The sequence below is a fragment of the Aquila chrysaetos genome, chromosome 8, assembly GCF_900496995.4.
Source record: "Aquila chrysaetos chrysaetos chromosome 8, bAquChr1.4, whole genome shotgun sequence".
Classification (NCBI taxonomy): Eukaryota; Metazoa; Chordata; class Aves; order Accipitriformes; family Accipitridae; genus Aquila; species Aquila chrysaetos.
In genome coordinates, this window is record NC_044011.1 from 17771718 (window position 1) to 17786817 (window position 15100).

Genomic DNA, 15100 nt, shown 5'->3' on the forward strand with positions numbered 1-15100 from the left:
TTTATGGCATTTGGGTTATGCAGTTTCTAAGGAGTGAAAACACAGGCAGTTTGAACAGTTCTAGTGGTGCGCGCACACATGCATATGCACAACCTTCGCTACCCTCTTGGAGGTGTGGGTGCTTTTGCTTTATGTGTACCTGTGCTGCTCCCTACAATACACAGGTGAAAAAGCACCCCATGAGCTCACATACGTGTACCTCAGGTGCACGTCCCTATATGTCACACCGCATACTGGCAGTCTGCTCTCTGGATGCAGACTACTAACAGCATTTGACAGGGAGGGCGCTCTGTTTGGGCTAGGCAGATGCCAGCAGAGTCTCGTGGCTGTACGAAACCAAGTTTTGCCTGCTGCTGTTCCTACTTCAAGTTCTCTTTTGCCATTTTTTGTGATTTTCTTACAATTCGGGCTGATGCCTCCTACTGCTACTGTTTGATAGCAGTACAGTGAGTTGGGAGTTGATAGTCTTCCTCTTTCACATGGTAAGTTTGGGGCAAATGCTGCTGAGTTTTGAGTATTCAACCCCGCCCCAACTATTTACACTCACAGGCTTAACAGGAGTTGTTATCCAGGCCATTTGCCAAGGCTGGACCATTCAGGCACCCCCACAGTTGTAATGTAGAATATATCCAGTTATTAGAGGGACTTGAGGGAGCAAGTGGGCTTTATATTTTACCTGGATTAGTGTACTTTGCTAGTGTTAGGATCCCTATCAGCATCTTAACTTCAGGAACAGAAGAAAGACAGGAGTGTCTAGCAGTTAGAACATATGACTGAGATGCAGTTTACTCGGTTGTTGTTGTTGCTATACGTATGAGCACAGATCTAGAACCCTTAGTCCTGGCTCAAGACTCCCATTGTGCACTAAATATTTGTACAAACTTATCTGTTCAGTCTTTGCTATTCAGCTAGCCTTGGGGTACCTCTCTTGTATTTGATCTTCCCCTCACCCCATCAGAACTGTTATTTGCTGTTACTTATCAATTTGCCTGTCTTAATACAAGTGTGATGACTTTTACAGGCTGAACATGAAAATATGAATTTCAGCAGTTAAGATCAGAACCACTCATCAGTAGTTTCTAGCCTTTTTCAATCTGCAGACCCGTAAATATTTGCTACTGTAGATGCTATTCAGTGGCCTGTACACTAAAGCCTACTTGACAATAGGCTTGCTTTTCTGAGTTTAATTTTTGCTGACCCCTTTGAAGTACCCCAAAGATCTCAAGGGACTTGTGGACCGTAAGTTGACTACCCTGAATTTTGTGATTATAACTACTTGTTATTGGATATATTTTTTTTTTTCCATTTGCATATATTTCCTTGACTTTCAATTACTGTGCTGGAAGCTGTGGTGTGTTTTTTCTCAGTATGGTCCATTGTTGGCCTCTCAGGTTTTCACACGTATTTGATCAGCTCCAATCAAACAACAAATGAGGATGTAAGTTCATAGTATATTTCTACGTATATGTTTCTAAATAGTAATGAGGAAGTTTTTCTCTGTTATTCTGAGAGAAGTCATACCTGCCTGCATAATTTTGTGAATGCCTCAGTAGGAAAGAAGGAAGTAACCTGGTCATGCTTGATTTAAAATATCAGAAGAGATCTTTTGGACTATATTTGTTGTGGCTTGCAGATGTGCTGTTACATAGTGTGTCCATTATGATTTACACCCACAGGACCAGTGTCTTGAAACAGGAAAATATAGAAGAGAGGAGACAAAGAAACAAGTGTATTTTATACAGTAGAAAAATTACTAAATAATTTTCAGTATCTGTTTTTCACTGGGAGTCCTAAATATTCTTTGACTCAAAAATTGCTTACTGTAAAAATTGCAAAGTGTGTTGAATTCTCAACACAAAAATTTCATCCTTTATTTTCTTTTCCTTTGAAATTTCTTTTCCAGTCTGAGATCTAAAACCTCTGACAAGGAGTATATCATTAATTTAAACGTCAACTTTCTCATTTCTACAGTTGTAGTATTTTGCACATAGTTTTCCATTGTTTTGGTGTGGAATTATGTTTAACTGTGTGTGGAGGCTTCATGTGTGTCCCCCTAACTAAAAGGAAAAATACAAAATGAATGAAAGGAGAAAATAAAAATAGGTAGCTAAGGGTATAGAAAGCTCGTTGGAATTTAGCAAGTAATCTAACAAATTACTGCAAGCTTAAAATTATTCTATTGTAATTTTCTGTTGCACCTTTTTTCATAGGTGTCTGGAAAATATAATAGTAGCATCTTTGGGACTGTCAAGCACATGTTTTGCTATTGTTTAAGGTCACAGTTAAAACTATAAATTTTACAATAAATACCAATCAACCAGAAAAAACTTAACAAGCAGGCTCAGAATGAATTGTGCCTCAGCATCAAGTATCTGAGCATGTAGCCTGACTTTGAAGAAATCTACCTTGTCAGTAAGACAGTTGAGATACTCTGGTATTGCTCAGTTATTAGGTTTAGGCCAACATTGTCTCTCTAGATGGACCCAGCATGCTTTCACTATCTCCCCTTCCCTCAAATGGCTCTTGTGGATTGTTGAAAGTCAGATAGCAGGGAACTGCAGCAGTGTAACATGTCTGAATTTCAAGTAAACTATTCAGTAATTTCATTTAAAGCATACATTTCCAGTTGGATACAGTAAGACATTTTACTCAGGCTCTCAAGTATCTCACAAACAGAAAAGCAAGACTAGCTAAAAGAAAATGCAATATGTGCTAAAAGGTAGAAATGACTGGAGTTGCTTCACAGTATTTTAGAGCCGTTTGTGAACTTTAGGGCAGATAATGTTGTGTGGTATTGCACAGCTTGAGAACTTACCCAAGAGTATGGAAAAGAAGTGCTCTATTGCTGGCTTTAATGGTATGTTGCAATTGAACCTCTTCTGTAGAACATGCTGTAATATTTGTAAAATTAAGCTTAGACCATTATGTTTAGATGCTAAAATTCCTACTGTGACTATATTGATCCTTTGAGATTTTGGGTTGTCTAAATCTATGGAGGTAAAGCATGTGCTTCCTTGTTAGATTTTAGGGTCCAGCCTTTCATAACAGCCCAAAGCTCTAAGCTGTTTGGAAAGTGTGATCATGGGTTTTCTCTGGTCTGCTTCTGATATAAGTAGCATGTTGCTGCTTTGGTTTGCTTTTGCTTAATTTGCCTCAGCCATTTTCTGTATTGTATTATACGTGATGCATCTTTTTCATATCTCTTCAGATTAAAGGATCGTGGTCAAATAAAAGAGGTAAAGAAAACTATAATCCATACAGTTATGGCAACATCTTTACTAATTGCTGTGCTGCACTCTGTGGGCCCCTCTCTCCAAGGTAAGAGTATCAAAAGTATTGTTAGTATAAATGAAGCCACGTGATTATTGACGAAAAAAATATTCTTATTGCTTGAGTTTACTCAACAAAAATAAAGCTTTGTTTTACTGTCCATTAGAAGCTTTAATTAGGTTTTTCTTCAGTAGTAAAGAGATAAGTTGGCAAATTGTGGTTAAACTAAGTTAGTCATCAGATCCAGTAAAATGTATTTAAGTTTGACATCTGAAATGAAAATAAACTTGTTTATCTGTTGTTTGAACTTTTGCCACTGCAGTTAACTTCTAGCAGTAAAAGATTTCTAGTAGTTAGCTGTTGCTTGATGGGTGATTTGAAAGTTTATTAAGCTCTTACATATCTAACAAATGTGACATGAGTTTAGGAGAGTTTAGGAACCTTAATTCTACAACTAGCTTGATAATTGTTCATTTTTGTCTTTTCACTTTGAACCGTTTTATTTAAATGGACAGTAATTTTTCTTTATTTATACTACTGTTAACATATATACGTTAAGCTGAATTTGGTGGTCTTACACCAAAGCAATTCCAGAGAAAGCTTAATGGATTAATTTTTGCTGCATACATTTTCACTTTTGAAATTCAAAATATTTGTATATTCAAGGTTGCTGATGGTTTTTCAGCTTGAACAAAATATAATACAGAGCTGAGACTAGAGAAATAAAACTGGCAGCTGGAAGGACTTAATTCTCTTCTTATTCCAATGCTAAGTGGTTAGATAGTTGGTGTACTACATGTACAATAGAGGCCCAGTTCTTCTGTAGACAGTGGCTGACATCTTGTAGATTATTTTTGTGGCATACTCATCGATAGAAGCTGTTTTGCTTTGTCTGGAATTATGTAGTTACAAATCTGAACTATTGAGAAGGAAGAAAGTAAGTGACTTTATAGTCCAGTGGCTAAGGCGTTTCATTGGAAGTGGGATTTCTGTCTTTGCTATTATGAATATCAGAGGTGGTTCTTCTACGAGCAGTCAAAGGTCAACAGGAGAGACTGACATCTTTTCCTAAGGAGGAGACTTAACTGGGTTAAGATTTCCACATACTGGGTTAACACTGTAATCCCTGTGGTGAGCAAGAGTAACCCTGTCTCTGCTTCCTGCCTATATGGATGGTGCCTGAAGTCAACCCTTTAATTTTGCCAGTTTGCTTTTCATAAAAGTATGTGACAGAAAATCTCATTGCCATGCTTCAAATTCTTTTGTCTGACTCCAAATGGAAATCTTTATTAACAGTATTTGAAATAGCACTTTAGGCTGATACAAGTAGCAGCACCCAGTTAGACCAGACTGGCTTTTTAACATGTTTGTTTTAACAGAGTTTGTACATTTTTTCCTAAATTCCATGTAGCAACATAATTTATTTAGAAGCTGAAGTATATGTAGAGTTTCTGCAGGGAGATATTTTGTGACGAATGGTAAAAATTTACTAACTGTAAAATGTAAATTATAACATTGCTTTTTTTTTTACTTTTAATCTCAGCTGTGTCCCAAGTCACTAAGTATTAATTTTTTTCCTTAAATTCTGGTAAAGTAGCTTAGCAGCAATTACAGCTTAAAATTCAAAATGTTCAATTGCTTTTGAGAATGGAATGCAGATTAAGAGAGGATCTGTACATAATCCAAACTTTTCTCACTTCTGTTAAAGAACATGTTTCTCATTTTTAAACCTATGCTAGCAAATTCAGAATGCATTTTACATGTCCTCAACAGTAACTTTCAGATCTTCATTTGATCCATAGCTGTCAGCATAGGTCTAACTAGTGTTCTGGTGTAACAAATCATATAACTTTAAGCATCTGATTTTTAAGGAGTGCTTTCCACATGGCAGATTGTAATCTCAGTGGTTTTCTAAGTGTTTTGAATGTACATAAAAACCTGTTCTGCAGACGTTCACAAGTAAAGCTTAAACTGGTCTCCAAGTCATAGAAACCTCATTGACTTTGGAGAAGGGAAATGCTTTAGATTTTTCTATGCATCCTGTTCTTATCTTTTAAAATTGAAGCCATCTTGACCCTTAGTGAATTTAGAGGTCCTATAAATCAGCAAATAAAACCAGTTTGGTGCTGACTTTAGCTCTCAGGTGTCTTAAGGCATTCCTGTCATTATATCTTAGTAGCTGGAACTATACACCCTCCAGTTAAAATTTGATATCCTGTGGTAAAATTTGTAGTTTTCCAGGTGGGAAGTAACATTGTTCAGGACACAGGAAAAAAACATTTTGGCCTGTGATTCAAAATGTATGTAACTATAATTGAAAGTTACATCTAATTAAAAAAAAAAAAAAAAAAAAAAACAAAAAACAAACACCAAACAAAAAAAACCAAAAAAACCCCAAACACGACAACAACAAAAACTTTGAATGCATTGAAGCGTAAACAGTTGAAAAGTTTTGGGGTTTTTTTTGTATGGAAGTGATATGAGCTAATACACAGGTAGAATATAGTATTTGGGTCTGTACATTCAGCTTTTTGTGAGTATTAACTAGCAGAACCTAAGTGAGGTTTATAGTTCTCAGATTGAGAGTAAAATTGTATGTGGAATTTTAGCAAAATCTTCAGCTAGGTCAGATTATTCCATTCTATTTTTTTTATAATCTTATGTAGATTTTTACTTATTTTTATTAATTTCTCCGCAAAACATTTTCTTATATGGAAATAAGAAATTTTATGAGTGCATCACTTTGGTAAGAATAGTGGAGCACTATAAGCAGTGTTAAGTAGCTGTCATGAAACACCTGGCAAGTAAGTTGTCTGAACAGAAGTTCTTCTTTCTTTCTAAATTTTGTGATAAAGTAGCTTTAATTTAGAGGTGTGGAAACTGATAACAAAAGAACCTTCAAAATAGATAGTGATTCAGAGTGCACTACAGAGTTTTGTAATTTGTTTTCACACCTGTGGTTTAAAATTCTTGGGTTTTGTGGTGCCTGCTGGTAAGCTTGTAAATCTTTTGCCTATGACAAAAATCTAGAAAAGTAGCAGTACATATGACTATGGGGCGGGTAGTATTACAAGGAAACAATTACCTTGCTGATGAGTAAAAATGAAGTCTTGTACTTCAGTTGAATAAAAGCGGACATTTGAAGGTATTGGCGAGGTATTAAGGTCTGTTGTATGACAGAAAATTTTCCTCTTTCTTTTTATCCAGAGGAGGTAGTTATTGATCAGAAATATCTCTAAAACTTTTTCTTTATTTTGATTATTCCATAGCTTAATTGACAGAAGAGGATTTATACAACCAGATACACCGCAATTAGCAGGACCATCAAATGGCATTACTATGTACGGGGCCACACAATCTCAGAGCAACATGGTAGGAATCATCCCATAGTGTTGTTCATCAAGATTCCTGTGAATGTTTTCCTTCTCCACTTTCATGTGAACTAATCAAGTAATAACTAACTGGATACAGCTGACACTCTGGGTGGAATGACTTGTTTATTAACAGTAAAGAAAAAAAAAACCCCAAGGCTCTTTTAAATGTTTGTTTCACACAGTGTAATAGTTGTTGCTCATGGATTATAAAAAAAGAGAGGCTTTTCTACACTGTTGATTTATTGAATATACTGGCATTTTGGCTTGTACTGTTGACACCTGCTGTGTTTTGAACTGGAATATTCAAGTATCATGGACTTGCTCTGGTTCATCATTTTCCAGCTAATTGTTATTTTGTATGGCACTTTCTTCATACTCTATTTCCTTCTTTGCTTGTACACTTCAGTTTTGCATAGACTAATGTGTTTTAAAAAGCAAAGATGAACAAAGAGGAGTTTCTAGGGGAGAAGTATGTTGAAGAAAGAGCAGGAGGACACTGAACTTCCAATGAACAAAAAATGGCAACTGGATTGTCACAACAAAAGCTTTTAAACATCTTTGAAACTGTGCCAATAGTTTTTACTTTGTTTTTTTGCTGGTAGCATTGGCTATCATAATGGAAGATAAGATTTCCAGTGCCAAGAAGAAGAGACTAACTGGAAAGAGATCTTTTTCCAAAGGCAAGCATCTTACATATGTGCCTATTTCTGAATTGTTATCCACATATCTTCATATTATGTGGGTTCTAAGACTTTGTCAAAGAAGCCATGAGTTATGGACGCCCTCCCTCTGCCAAAAAAGAGGCGGGCACAAGGCCTTCTGACGTAATTCAGCCTTGCTTTTGAACAAAAGAAGAAAAGACTCACTCTTCCCAGACAGATTAGTTTTAGTGTCACTGATAAACTGGCATAAAAATTTTGCTGTAGTTCCTAAGCTGTTTTTACTCACTATTTTGAGGATTAAATAGAAGATTTGTTAGATTCCTTAATGAGAAAATGTATTAGAGACACAGTATTAACTCTGAATCTTTCATGAGGTGCAGTTGTGCAGAACAAGGTAATGCTCCATGCAAATTTTACTCAAAGAAAATGTAACTCTGAAGAGAAAAGGTTTTTTAAAGAGGGAGAGAGAGAGAATGAGAAAGCAAACCTTAGAAATAGCCTAAGGCCTTTCAGGGATTACCCAAACTTTCTGACTCTGTCAAGGCTTCTTATTTGTGAGGATCATTAACCCACAGTAAGTCCCTGGCATTAAATTATCTTAACATTACAAGAATTATACTTGCATTATAAGAAGACACTATCATTATTACTAGATATTAATGAGAAAATCTTGTGCCAGTTTGATAGAAAATTGACTAAATTTGTCTCTAGAAATGGAGAGATATGTTATGGTATTACTTTAAGTCAAGCAGCTAACTGTTATGATTTTAGAGTTTAATACCTGTAATTATGCAAATTCTTTAAGGCTTTGAACTTCTTATATCCTAGAACATCACGCTACTCTAGCTGGGAAAGGCTTGGGTTCTTTAACAGTTATCAGAGTCACTTGGAAATGTGCAGCTTTCATTCCTGAAAATGATGTCTCAGAAAAAGCTTGAAAAAAGTAATACGTCCTGTTTGCTATGGAGGAATATCTTTAAGACTGTGATGCTACTTTTCTCAGGGTATTATTGCTGGTCTGTGTTCAAGACCAATTGGCTTCTAGTGGCAGCTGTCTATCAGCATTAAAATTTCTCCCTTGAGCTTTGTTGCAAACTGTTAAAGACCTGCTTAGTTTCCCAGTCTCTCTAGCACTATTTTCTCTTCCCTATTTAAAATCTTGCATTCTTTCCTGAGTTGTTTGAAGCATAAGAAATTATAAATTCATTTTGTGCTGGCAACAATGCTGTGGGACGTAACTTTGCCTCTGATTTGTTCTTGTTTCACATCTCCCTTTTTCTGTGTTCTGAGGTCAACATTTTTGCTCTTCTCAGTAGACTCTCTGCCTACTTTAAGGTTCCCATCTCTTCTATCTCATAAAGCAGCAAACAACAAAACTGATTTCCCTATTTCACAGTTAAGATCTCAGTCTCATCCACATAACAGACTTTCTTTTTTCCTACCAAAATTAATTCACCTTACAGCTAGCTTAGTTGTTTTCAGCCATTCTGTTCAGTTACCGGATTTCCTGTTCCAATTTAAATGTAGACAGAAATAATCAAGTCATCATTCTATTTAAACCTTTTTCCCATGAAGTGACCCCTAGTACTTTTCCAGGCTTTACAGTATCTGTTTCTCTCAGCTTTCTTCCCAGTACACAATCTTAGATTTTTCTGAAGAAGTTTGGGAACAGGAGCACTGAGAACACCAGCCATTCACTTGTTCTCTGCTGAAAAGGACGGTGGAAGATTCTTGAGTGAAAGGCAGTGGAGTACATTTTATGGCAGAAGTAAAACAAGGCATGTGGCATCCCATTGTCTGGTTTTTTTGGTTGGGTTTTTTTTTAGAGAAGGAATTTCTGCAAGATTCTCCTGAATCCCTCTTGCTATAAGTTCAGACACAAACATCAAGATTTCCTTTGGTGATTGATGGTTTAAATATAGACTAGCTCAAGCCCAAGACTCCAGTGGAAGCAAAACAGTAAAGGGAAACTCTTTGTGGAAGTAAAGGTTTCCTTTTTACCTCGTGTCGTCACTGACAAAGGTTAGGCAAAAGATGGAATACGATTCAGCCTTCCCTTCTGGAAGGTTACACACCTCTTGGGAAAAAGCCAGAGGCATAAAATGAAAAACGCTTTCTTGGAGCTGAGGCAGGTGGACCACAAAGAACTGGCAAGCTTGAAGGGGATGTATCTGGTACTGCAACTTGTATTATTGTGGTTTCAGATAAGGACAGGCAAAGTGAAATCCCTTGACTTAAGAGCGTGTGTAGGTCATACTCTTAGTCCATAAATACTTTTTAAAAGGCAGAGGTTTAGCCATTTATATGTCATCAGAGATAATTACACTATTTTAGGAAGTTTAACACTTTTGAGTACAGGAAGTAACTTATTAGAAATCTGAAGTGCAGTACACCTTTATGTTGTGTCTCCTTGGATTTTATTCCAGAATGCATTACATCTTCTTGTCTCTACATTGAATCTTAATGTCTAGATGTTATACTACTTAATCCATATAGCGTGCTAAAATGTCTCTCCTGCCCATTGATATTAAAGGAAGATTTTAATGAGCATCTTCTCTCACACTTGTCTTCTCTTATTCCTTCCCTTCCTTCTTTCCTTTCTTTTTTTTCCCTTCCCTCAAATCTTTTACTCAGTGACTTGTGTCTTTCTAAATAGAATCCTTGTGCCTCACCCAACTAGCCTCTCATCATTCTTTAAATCTTTCTGGGTTGCTTAGTATTATATTCTGCTTTCATTTATTTTAATACATCTTTTAGCATAGCATCATTTTTGCATTTAAGCTCAAAATAAATATCAGGCTAAGTTTAAACTTGCCAGACACTTGTTATCAGTGCAATACATTATCTCTTATTCAGGATACCATTTGTGGGGCACTATTTTTGTATTTAACAGCTTTTGTGGTAATTTTGCCTTTGAGACTTTGAATATTTCATATAGGAGCTACCCTACTCGTGCTAGTGACTCGGTTTGTCACAATCTCAGAAAGTCAGGGTTGTTGCTATAATCAGTGCTTCACAGACCCATACTATGATTTTTTTTTCCCCTCAATCTTATAAAAGAGCTTTTTCTCCTATTCTCTCCTTAGTACCTCCTTATTTTACTAGGAGCTGAAGTTGTGTTTACTTTTTTGAAGGCTGGAAGCACATGTAATTATTTTTTTTCCTGGTACATTCCCAGTGTTTTTAATCTTTTTTCCAATATAATTTGAAATTAATCTGCTAAATTCATTAGCCAGCTTCTTAATATCCTTATCCATGTGACAAGCATGGTCACATGGAGATAATGATCTGTAGAGGTGGTATTTCTGAAGTATTTCCCTACTGCATTTTATTGCTGATTATTTTTACAAGCTCTTCATTAGTTTGATTGCCCAAGTATCTCTCTTCTCATTTTTAAGAATTTTTTTTTATGAAACACAGTATCTCACCCATTATGAAATCATAATTTTGTCTGTATTTTATTCTTTCTCTTTAAGGTTTATTTTCTTTGTATTCTGAAAAAAGTTCTTATTTCACCATAAACCCATCAGCTACCATTACCTACATCTGCACTTCTGTAGTACTTAGCTTTCTCTTAAAAGCCTGAGTTGGTTCTTGGGTTTTGACATAGGGTATTTTATTCTTTAGTAATCCATTATGAAGAAACACAGAATGTATCTCACTCCATGCACTTTTTTTAGAGGAATTAGTTTTGTTTATTTTTACTATGACGTCTCTAGGAATTCTCTAATGCCTTATAAAGTGATAGATTTTACTTCTATCTGCCTTTGTGTCAGAACAGGTTTATTTCTTTGTTTTTAAAAAATTCGCTTGTACTCCTGCATTTCTAGGCATCTCTTCTTCAGTGCTTAGGTAGTTCCTTGTGTGCCAAATTCCCTTATTTCCAGTTCTCCCTTTCCTTTCCTTTCCTGGATGCAAATTCTTTAGTTAGAATGTTTGTTTTCTTACTGATACGTACCACTTAAAATTGTAGGAACCATAATAGTGCATGCGCAACATTCATTAACAGTGAGACATGCAGGAAAGTCCTCTCCTAAATGTTCACATCAGTATTTCTAGCACTGATCTGGAAACAGGAATCCAGCTTATCCAGGGAATATTAACTCTGAGCATCCTAGCATACTTTTTCCTTTGCTTTTCATATTCTCATTATTAGGAGTAAGTATTTCTATCATGACAGTAAAAGGATCAGCAAGAATAGGAGCCCCACTTCACTGGGAGTTTTACAAGTGTGTTTCCTTGTCTATTTACTGTCATACTTCACAAGTATAATTTATCATTGCCTGAAATGTAACTTAGGGCTCTTATTGAGTCAACATGACCACAGTCAAGGTTGACAGAAGTTTTTCATTAAAGCATTTTACTTCATTGTTAAAATGGGTTAAGGGCACATGCAGTAAATCAACTTCAGCATTTTGCTTTGGGTTGAGATAAGTTTTAGAAGAAATTTTTTTGATTGTGCATATTTACTGCATTTTTGTTCACATTGCAGAACACTATCGGAGCACATGAACTAGATATCTTTCAGAAGGTGTGCTCCCAGAATGCACCCGGCATGCTCTAACCATTCACGGACATTCAGTCCATAAAAACAAACAGTAGCTAGTCTGAAGTAAAATCCTTGGAACAGGTATAGTTTCCCCTTTGGCTTCAGAAGCGTTTCTCTTCATAGATTACTCCTGATGCACTGTACTACTTGCTAGTGGAGCCATTGACTTGGTGGGGTTTGTGGCTCAGTTGTTGCACAGTATCTGCAATGCCATGATTTTGCGTGTGAAATCCTACAGCTGTTGGGAACAGTTATACAGCTCCATCCCTCCACTCTTTACCCATCTATTGTATCCATCTACTATGGTATTTCAGCATCCTTTCTGTTACTTACAGAACTATCATTCAGTGCTGTCAGTCTCATCCGAACTTCTTCTTGTTTGTACTTTATTCAGAGATGCTGAGATAATTCGACCTGCTTTTCTCCATCTTCTGAGAACTGTAACAATTCTTTAATGTTACTAGTGTTTAGAAAATTTTTAACAAAGTTAATTCAAAATTCAAAGTAAATAATCTCTGGCTTTGGCATTTGAAATGTGAAAAATATTTTGCCATGTACAACAACTATGTTAACATGTATGTTTTGTGTAGCTTAGAAGAAAATAAGATTTTCTTCAGAAAAAAAAATGAAAAATATTGTTTCCTTAGTTGTTTGTATTTATTGTTTGTGAAATAAACACAGAATTTTAGGTTTTGTCTAATTTGCTTTAATTTGTACCTTTTGATGTGAAAATAAATACAGAGATGGCTAAAAAAATTCTATGCACATATGTAATTGAACTTCTGTACTTGTAGAACTTATTAAACTTGTCTTACCTTCAGAATCTGCTGTTCCTCTGAAACAGTGGAAATTGTAAGTGGGAAAGAAAATCAGTAGATCTGAAGTAAGAAGGTACTGGTGGAATAATTTCTACAGTAGATCTTTTAGCTATTTAGATTTCAGTGCTTGGCTTCCTTTTTTGTTACAATCATAGGCTTTTTTATTTCATTTGAAATGCTGGCATTGAATAATTCATATGATTAATAGCTGTTAAGACTTCTGGCCCTACATTTCATTTAGTTAAGAGTGAAATATGGAATCAAGGAAAAACCACCGTGCCAGCCCTATAAACAAATCTGATATTCTTGTTTAGTTTTGTGTTGGCTGTTTAGACTCAAGAATGGTCTACCTCTATAGTACGTGTTGTTTTTATCAGGTGTTTTGGAGAGCTTCATTGAACACATCTACCTTTTCTAGTATAGACCCCACTCTAGTTCACTTTTGAAAACTGTTGACAGCCTGTATTTTCCTAAGATATTTCATGTTGATCACTGTTAAATAGAACCAAAAAAAGAAAACCTGAAATGTATCTGAATAAAAGGAGAGGCTTTAGGGAACTCAGAAGTGCATGAAAATGAAGGAGAGATATACAGCACCTGGAAAAGTTTTATAACACTCTGTTTAATAGAGCTTTATGAGGCTACTTTACCTTTTTGATATTGATTCAGTTGAAATGCACTAGAGTTCAGTAAGAAGAAAATGAATTCAGGCTATACAACGAGTTCAAGTAAATTATCTGCAGCTAATTTAAAGCTGTGTACTTGTATTGCCTGGAACACATTAATGATTTCCTTTTGAAGATCAGTGCTGAAGCTTCACTAAAGAAATAAGTCAGCTGCTAATACTATTTGTTTTCAGTGTACCCCAGCGGTTATAGGCATTCCTTTGTTATGTAACATGCTCTTTGGCTACCACTTTTCAGATAAGATGGATTTTGCTGGTCTTTCTGAAGTTTGAAAATTCATTTAACAAATTTTTGAGGTCTGCATAGTAAGGCTGGTTGAAAGGCTGTAGTTTAATTGAAATAAGCAGGTATGAATAACAGTGTATTAATCAAGAATGAGTTATTCACACTGAATTACTAACTGAAAGCTTGACTTTAAAAGATGCTGACAGTTTTCTTCTTAGTAAGGTACTTACACAAGGTTTTGGCTTTAATCCTGTGAGTAATCCATCTGAAATGATATGGGACCACTTCAGTTGTTTGGCTGGGGCTGTTCATCATTTTGTGGAGGAAAAAATTGCTTCCAACGTATATGAACTCAATTTACGTAACAGGAAGTTGGTGCATTTATCTTTCTGAAAGTGTGTGTGTTGGAAAATATGTAACTGAGTAAGGATCAGACTTCTGCCTGTCAAAAAGTAGTTGGTCTGGGAGTCCTAAACCACTTAGACACGTTTAAAATACTGCCTCTCTACTGTGACCAAGTAGTCTGCTTGCACACTTTCTGCATGTAATGTGTGTGCATCCATCATTAAGCTATTCAGTAGTGGAATTGGAGGACTTGAAAATATCAGAGAAAGCATTCATAGTGGTGGTTTTCATCTACACTAAAGGAAGCAAAAGTCTCTGTGAGTTTGCATAGAGTATATCACAGTGGCTTATTAAACTCAAATGGGCATTTTAGGGAATTGCCGTAATGTTAGTAGCAGTGGTTATGATGAGGAATATCTTAAACAGATGTTGGATTTGTAATGTCTTTCAGTAATTTGATAATAGATCAAAGAAGTCAGTCATAAAGCAGAACATATTGCTTTAACAGAATCCGTGAAATAACAACAGTGAATAGGCATGTCTTACCTTTGGATATATTTCTTTTTATTCTGCTTGCTTGCTTTCAGATTTTCTTAGCTGCATTGGATATAGAGTTGTATTCATTGACTGTAGTGTTTCTCTTGCACAGCAGAACAGTAATATGGCAAATGAATCTAACAGGATTTTTAAAATCTCTAGGTGTTATAACTGATCAGGCTATGAATTAAATATATATTGTCCTTGGAAGCTCTCAAAAATCATGCCAGTTTGTGTTAAAGAAACTTAATTTGGCAGTAGGTATACTACCCACTTAGCTAGCTGGACATTATTGAAACACCTGCCTGTCTTGTCATCTCAAGGAATGAATGATAATTTTGTATAAACAGTTCTTAGGAATGATGTAGAGCGAAAGCATTCCTGGTAATACTCACTGAACTTAATTGGATTTATATAATTCTGAATTTGGCTTGTTATTGTGAAAGTGCTTGCCAGAAAACTTGTGTTTTGTACCTTGATTCTTCACATTGTCAAAATTAAATTAATCAAGAAACAGCCTAAAAATCATGAAAGTTGATATCAAATTAATGCATCTGCAGTGCTGCCTAATTTCTACACATCCTCTAGAGTATTGCGAATAATGTTGCGAATATTCTCTAGAGTGTATATATAA

General features: G+C 35.7%; 1 protein-coding gene across 4 annotated transcripts in view; it reads left to right on the forward strand.

Moving 5' to 3' along the window:
* The window catches only part of ZDHHC14 (zinc finger DHHC-type palmitoyltransferase 14), a 114975-nt gene that overhangs the window by 97939 nt on the left and 1936 nt on the right, over window positions 1-15100 (forward strand). For all 4 annotated transcript variants that reach the window (XM_030022226.2, XM_030022227.2, XM_030022222.2 and 1 more), the window contains exons 6-8: window positions 1336-1438; window positions 3209-3318; window positions 6540-6642. In XM_030022226.2, the coding sequence (XP_029878086.1) occupies window positions 1336-1438; window positions 3209-3318; window positions 6540-6642 (316 nt within the window). The remainder of the gene's footprint in view (window positions 1-1335; window positions 1439-3208; window positions 3319-6539; window positions 6643-15100) is intronic.